The sequence below is a fragment of the Oxyura jamaicensis genome, chromosome 3 (genome assembly GCF_011077185.1).
Source record: "Oxyura jamaicensis isolate SHBP4307 breed ruddy duck chromosome 3, BPBGC_Ojam_1.0, whole genome shotgun sequence".
NCBI classification, from domain to species: Eukaryota; Metazoa; Chordata; class Aves; order Anseriformes; family Anatidae; genus Oxyura; species Oxyura jamaicensis.
Window position 1 is genome coordinate 91068239 of NC_048895.1, and position 8016 is coordinate 91076254.

The 8016-nt window shown below is 38.5% G+C and overlaps 1 protein-coding gene across 1 annotated transcript in view; it reads left to right on the plus strand.

The window, feature by feature from the left end:
* The window catches only part of EYS (eyes shut homolog), an 883205-nt gene extending 875886 nt beyond the window's left edge, over window positions 1–7319 (plus strand). Inside the window, exon 49 of the mRNA XM_035323172.1 lies at window positions 6032–7319. Within this exon, the coding sequence (XP_035179063.1) occupies window positions 6032–7233 (1202 nt within the window). The 3' untranslated portion in view covers window positions 7234–7319. The remainder of the gene's footprint in view (window positions 1–6031) is intronic.
* The last annotated feature ends 697 nt before the right edge of the window (window positions 7320–8016 follow it).

Below are 8016 nucleotides of genomic sequence, written 5' to 3' on the forward strand. Positions count from 1 at the left end.
AAAAAAAAAAAAAAAAAAAAAAAAAAAAAAAAAAAGTTTCATAAGTGAAGAAATAACCATAAGACTTTCCTTAAAACATTTCCTTCTTCTTTTGTTCATTCCAAAGAACATTACACACATTTCTAGAGAGGGTGGATAGTCTCTTCACTCAAAACTTGATATGCTGGTCCCAGTCTCTGCTCCTCTAACAAACTGGTTACTTCAGTAGACACATTTAAGCACTTGGCAAATAAGCATAAATGGAAGATATCCTACCAATCATTTTCTGTTAGCAGAAGTTCCTATAATTCTGTCAATCATAGGCTTTCTTGCTTTGCCAGCTCTTTCTAAAGTTTCGTCTTGACTTTCAGTAATAATACTAATATTATTGAATAATTAATTATTAATCTGTGCTGTTCCTATGAATATCATTCCAAAGTTTAGCAAAATTTTAAGTGGCTAGTGGTTAATAATAATCTGGGTAAAAGAGGGAAGGGAAGGGAATGGAAGGGAAGGCAAGGCAAGGCAAGGCAAGGCAAGGATGTGTACATTTTTTTAATTTGTAAACTTGCAGATAGAAAGACAAAAGGTTTTTTTTTTTTTTTTTTTTTTTTTTTTTTTTTTTTTCCCTGCTTTGATTATTTGTTTTATTCTAGCAAGGTAAATATTTGGGAGAAGCAGATAGTTGTAGGTACTGCTTCTGAGTGAGATGTCCAAAAAAAAATACAGCATTTTTGTGGAGTTCAGTGAAGTGTCGGTATAAGGTCAGCCCATTTCACATTTACTTCAGTGCAATGTATCCTATTGCTACCAACAAAATTGTGAGATCCCCACTAAATATCCTTTAATTCAGCTGGATGCCCATCAAATGCTTGAGCAACATATAATTTAGTCCATTTACATAGAGATCACTCTACATATTCGAAGTCCTTAGCACTCTGGGTAAAAAGCAGTGAGAAGCATTTTTTCATTGAGTCATAGCATTACTGAAGCTTTACATTTGTTCATAAAGGTGGAATATGTTGTAGGCTGCCTACACAGTTCTTAAATTCAGGCCAGGGTGATGGAAAGGTTTGATCCCTGATGAGATGAGAAAGAACAGTTATGCTGGGTGACTAAGAAGGTAGTCAGGTTAATAAACAGAATAGGATGACTCACACTAAATTTAGTACTCAACGTTTGCAAAGCCAGTGCTCTGTCTCCTTTTAAAAGGATTATGTTACCTACCTGGTCTGAAAAACCTCCACACTTTAACTCCTGATAAGGCATTTCAGTTTAAAAACCTGAACTAAGAGATAGCAAGTATGAGTGTATGATGGCTACTTGCTTTTCTAAGACATTTTTCTGGCGAAAACCAAGTCTGGTTTGGACTTATTGGACTAAAATCCTTTGAAAATATTCAGAATTGCTGGAATACCCACGCAGACAAAAGCTTTGTTTTCCTAATCAGAAACAAATTGACCAGTCTACCCACTTTTAGAAGAGAATCGCAATGGTTAAGTCTTCTGTCTTAGTATCCATTTTTCATTTTCCAACAGGGGCATCAATTCTGCTATTTTTTTTTTTGGTAGTTTTAGGATCATTTGTACGCACTAAATAGCAGTGTAGGAAGCTGAGCTGTTCACTTACCTATGTGACAGAACAGTCATCCCCATTGTCCTGAAATCTGTTGTATATGAAGACCTGTTGCTACCCGTTTGCCACTGGCAAGCAAACCAAAAATGAGGCAACAAAATTTAGATTGCTCAATAAAGGTGACTCATCCTAGCTGATGAAATATGTCCGAGTGATAGTGGTGCATAAATGAAGCTGAAAAGTTTCTTCACCAAGAACAGCATTTTTGAAACATGAGGCTGAATAGTTTGACCCAAAAAGAGATAATACCCAATGCCTTCTAGGTGCATCAGCATCACTACATCTAGGGGGTTGTTCTGGACCCCACCTGTGCCCTTCTGCTCTGAGAGGGTGCTCCAAGTGCAAGGTGGAGTCTACCAATTGTCATGGTAATTTTTACATGATTTGAGAGATGAACAGGCTTGGCTTGATACCCATTCTTAGTTTTGTATCATCCATGAGATGCAGCTCTGCACACGCCATATAATAATTTTGTAATAATCCACAAAAGTGTATACATGGAGTAGCTCCTATAATGCAATGCTTATACCTTAAAGGCCCTGTGCTGTGGTCATCACCGGGTACGAGAGCAAGTTACAGCAGGTGCAGTAAGCTGCTGTAACCTGTCAGCTGAGCACCTACCTAGGTGTGTGCACTCAGACCATGACCAAGACAGGGTCAAGGTTAACAAGCCCCTAAAGCCAAAAGGAAGACAACAAAAGATCCAGGTTGATATACTGAAGGTGAACAATGTAAATGTAGTTATTTAACTTCCTTAAATTCTGGATATATCACTAATGACCCTTCCTCTTTAGGGATACAAAATAGCCACTGCAGAAACTACTATGCATGAAACAGGCTAAACTTCTGTACCATTCTTTGACAACACAGTGCCAATGATCGGTAAAGTTTCCTGAAATAGGAAGTGGGAGAATAGGGGGAAGAAAGAGTGCTACTTTGTAGCACAGCCATAGAAATTGACATTCTGGCCTTGAGTCAGAGGAAGCAAAGGTGAGGTAAAAGCAATACAGGCCAGCAAATATACACTCAGACATGCTGTCACAGGGCTGAAGGAAGTAAGACCATAGATCTTCTGCAACCACTGCCTAGAGCTCTTGAGACATGTACCCTGCAGACACATCAAAGCCTCTGTCCCCAGCAGAATATCATAGCACTGAGGCTTCCGTTTAGTCACAAAGGAAGAGATAAAGGACAACTATCATATGTCTTAGGAGTCTTTGTAAAGGAACCTAGATCTTCAGTACGACAGGAATTTATTGGTGAGTTTCTGACAAACAAGGAGCCCTTAGAGAGATTTGCATCTCTGTTTTGCTGCAGACATGACTGCATGAAAGGGGCAAATGTCACTGACTAGAAGACTGCATCCGCTGCTTCCAAAAGTAATTAAAAGGATGTTTTGGAGGCCCTTTTGACCTTAAAAACCAATGGGAAATCGTCCTTACCATCAATGGAATAACAACTCCTCATCAAAGAGCTCAGACTTAAATCTGTCAGACAGAAGATTGACTCATTCACATGCACAGAGAGCACAAGTATAGACTTTGAGCTACTATGGGGAAGACATTTTGAAAGAGAAGAGTTAAAAAGACCACCCACGATCCCCTACCCATGGTCCGTCAGCCCAAGATCCTTTGACAGCATGCTCGGTCCTCCTAGGAAATGCATCATCATTAGGCAGACTTGGTAGTGAATGCAGTAACTCTAAATATCTTTGGCCAATACAGCTGTGCAAATCTAATGGTTTCATCATATTTTACACACTGTAATGCTTCTGCATGAATAGGAGGTCTCAAAATAGTGTCGCATTCCTATCATGCATTTCTAACTATATGGTCTTGATACGTTACCATGTAGGTGAGTTCCCTGTGGTGACATAAAAACCTGGTGACCTGACACTGCTTAAGCTTGATTCCAACTCAAGAGAGGAATATAGAGACATACCTGCATGTCTAGATAGAGGCTGAACATGAAAGGGCATTGCCACCGTTTGGGAGAATTTAAACCCTGGCTTTGTGACTGTAACCTACTTAATTACAGATTTACATATTCAGAGTAGTAGAAGGCTGAAAATTTTTGTGATGCCTTCAGAATCAGTTGAAAGAAGTCATCCAAACAGATATTGCTGTGGATAATCCAGATCTCACAGCAGTAGTTGGATGAACCTATAGGAGACTTCTCATTAATTCTGTGTTTTAGCAGCTGACTGCTCAGTACATAGAGCTGGCTTGCCTTCTGGGAACTCAAACATCTGACATGGGAGCAGTTGGAAGCGCATATTTGTGATGAAACCTAGAAAATGAAAGTAATGAAGAAAAATCAATACCTATTTTGGGGTGCTGCCTTGTACTATGGGATAGAGACAATCCACTCTGAGGTGGAACAACTTTCTGTTGTTCAGCACTAGGTCTTGAGTCAGAAACAAGGCTGCTGAAACTGTGTCTTTTTGCTAGGCCTCACTGAACCACTGTTCTCTAATGGCATCTCAGACAGATCATTGTCACATGTGCAGTGCTATCAAGAAACTTCCCTACAGGCTGAGAAGTCTTGAAGAAGTTCCAGCTTCTCCAGCTCTTGATTATAAGACAGATGAATGAACAGCTCATTTAAGCAGCGTCTGGTCAGATGTTTTCCTTCTTCCTAGGCAGCAAAGAATTAGTATTCATCTCCCTGTGCAAGCCTGCATGCCTGGGTAAGAGATAGGATTGAGGGATGCCAAAGGGGTAGAATCATAGAATCATAGAATGGCTTGGTTTGGAGGAGACCTGAAAGATCATTTAGTTCCAACCCCCTACCATAGGCAGGGATGCCACCCGCTAGATCACGTTGTTCAGGGTAGTTCAGAAATGACTACTGATGCTCCTTTCTTACCTTGGGATTGAGGCCCTGACAAAAGAAAGAGAGAAACAAGTTATGTACAAAGAGCACTAAATGCAGGTGCGTAAAACAGATGGGTGCAGCTGGAGGTAGAAAGCTGGAAGGAAGTGCTCTGCCATGGTAGGATTGGAGCTGAAACAAAAAGCCTTCTCCTCGATCTCCCTGCAAATGCCCGGGGCAGGCAAGGTGAGGCACGAAGCCCATGCTCTACAGCCACCGCTAGAACTGAAACATCTCTGAATGTGAGCCTAAGCAATTGCTCAAAAGAGAGGTACAATTTGACTAACTTCCAAAATCTCCCAGTAAATTAAACCATTCCTTTTTAACTTCACTAAAAGCAATGTAATTCAGGGATTAGTTTTTGTTTGTTTGTTTGTTTGTTGTTGTTGTTGTTTTCCAAATAAATTAAACCTACAAGAAATCAAATTTCATTCGGTGTACTAACAGGTCCACCCTTATGAAAGTTGAATTTTTAAGTAAATTGTCCTTTCCTAATTTAAAAGTTCTTCTTCCTTAATAAAACACTAAAAATTAGGTTTTAAAAAACCTAATTAGGTTAAAAATTAGGTTTTACTGATAACTAGGAGAGAAAGTATACATTCAGATTTAATAAACCTATCAATTTAGTAAGTTTACCTTAAAAATATACCTATTACTTACAAAAGTAAAATTAAACTGAAAAGTTAAAATGTGAAGGCAAACATCAAAAAAAAATGTGAACTTTGTTTGCACAAACTCTTTTGCTGTCCTCCTCCGCCTCCCTGTCAGACTCTATCTCTACCCTCCATACTTCCCTTCCAGCTCCTGCTTCCTCACCTTTCCTAGCTCTTCCTCATTTGTAAGTATATTTCAAAGAGGTTTTGTCTCTCCTTTCATATTGTTTGTAAGGCCAGAAACACCGATAGTACAAGAAAAGATACCTCCACGTAATTCTTTGTCATGGAGGCCTCCGGAATTACAGTGAAATAAATAAATAAAAAGGCTTATCTGCTCCTACAGCTGTCAGATCATTAAACCCAACACAGCCCAGTTGCAAAAAGAAGCTGGAGGGAAAGCAAACATGTTTGGTGCAGACAACCTTCAGTGTCATTAAACTGACAAATCCATCAAACCTTTATTCAGCATATGGAAATTCAGCTTATTCTAGCATTTATATCTTAACCAAAACTTTATTCTTTTTCATGGGAACACCAACTCACATTGCCTGGGTGCCAAAGTGATCCTGTTTCCTCCTACCCCCCAGTTATCTAGCCTCTGCAACAAAGCAGAGCTTTTCAGAAAGCTGGGCATGTTTCTTTGAAGCTGAGAAAACACGGGTTCAGTTTCCAAGAAGAGAAAACAAACAAAAAAAGCGGAAAACCACGAGAAGCTCATGAGGGAACATAGCCCTTTGTACAATTTATGTACAATGATGGTACAAGACCACTGAAAATAAGTTACTGAACTGGGGGAGTGCAGGCATGAAAGCATCAGGATTATGACTATGCTATTTTTCAACACGCTGCCTCTAAAAAGTAAAACTATTTTACACTGTTTTCTACAGGTGACTTCCTATGTATATCACTAGTAAATGGATTTATACAGCTACGCTATAATCTAGGAGACAAGACAATCATCCTACAGACCCTTCAGAAGATCCATGCAAATGGAAAGACATGGCATTTGCTCAAAGCAGGAAGAGTTGGTAACGAAGGCTACCTGGACCTGGATGGTATCAACATAACTCAGAAAGGCAGTGCTGGAATGAAGGCACTAGACGTACACACAGATTTTTACGTTGGAGGGGTGTCCTCTCTAAGTCTTGTCAACTCAATGGCAGTAGAAGATGAACCCACAGGTTTCAGTGGTTGTATAAGAGAAATTCTTATAAATGACAGAGAACTGAAGCTTACAGCAACAGACCCCAGAGGTGGAGCCAACATCGGTGACTGCGATGGAACAGCTTGTGGGTATTCAGTGTGCAAAAATAATGGAACATGCAGGGTTGAAAGCTCAGGCTTTTCTTGTTCTTGCACCCAAGGGTGGATAGGGAACACATGTGAAGAATCTGTTCACTGTTCACAGAACAGGTGTGGGTCTCGTGCTCTCTGTATTCCTCAGCCTACTTTGTTCTCATACATCTGTGCATGTGCACTAGGCTGGTCAGGTAAGCACTGCGACAGTAAAATCAAGTTTTTTACAGCAAAGTTTGTTGGTAACTCCTACATCAAATACATAGATCCTCTTTATGGAAAACGAGACCTCCAGTACACCCGCATTTCTTTAAATTTTACTACCAATCAAACTGAAGCCTTAATGGTATGGATGGGAAAAGCTGAAGATGAAGACAATGATTTCCTTGCCATTGGTCTTACCAATGGAACATTAAAAGTTGTCATTAATCTTGGTGAAAGAATCTCTGTTCCTCTAATTCACAGCAAAGAATCCTCCACCTGTTGTGATGAAAAATGGCATTTTGTTACTGTAATTCAAAACCAAACTTGTATTAAGGTGTATCTTGATGAGGAACTAATTATTTTTGAAGATATTGATCCAGCCAGAAAATACACTGCTTTAAATTATGGTGGCGTTTGTTATTTTGGCGGGTTTGAAATTGGCAGAAACATCCATACAGTCACTGCAGGGCTCTTTCAGAAGGAATTCAGTGGTAAAATTAAAGATATTGCACTGTTCCAGGATTCCAGAAAGGTTCAGCTAATGAAAGCAGAAGGTTATAATGTCCATAATGGTGATCATAGAAATTAATTGAAAAACTATTTAAGATCTTTTAAAAGTGATACATTTCATTTTTGTCCTGCCTCTTGCATTAGGTGACAGTGTAATAATATTCAGGAACCAATATAAAAAATCAATTAGTAAAATTCTCCCTAATTCCTTTTTCTTTTTTTCTTTTTTTTAATGTTGAGTATTAATAGCATATATAAAATGTCAGAATTTTTACTTATAAGTACTTATAGATATGTAGCATTTAAAATATTGAGGAAATGTTTTTTTCTTTATCGTGCTAGAAATAATTTTGTAAACAGATAGTAATTGGCTTGCAAAAAAAATGCAGTATTGTTTGTAGATAAGGACAACCTCCCTGTTTCTCCAAAACTAAGTTTTATTAGAATGCATAGCTTCCCTTTTGTAATTTTAAGACCATGAGAAAAAACAGTATTTGTAGGTGGAAAAAAGTGTACTTGAGGTAAAAAGTGCATGTCAAAAAAAATGACATGCACTTTCATAAAAAACATTACATCTGTAGCTACTTGGTAAGTCCAAAAAGACTGTATTTCAGGTAATGAAGTTGTTCTCCCTACCTTCTCTATCCATTACGTACACTTTTATGTAAAACAGTAGAAACTTAATAGACTGCTAAAATATTATGCTTAAAATCATTCTTCCTTAAGGGTAGAAAAGGTATTTTACTTAATTACTGAGCATAAAGCTCATACGTATCCACTGAGGCATAAAAATAAGCATAGTGTATTTCTCCACTAGAGGTCTCCCTGATTTGTCTACATGAAAACTTCTAACTATTTACAG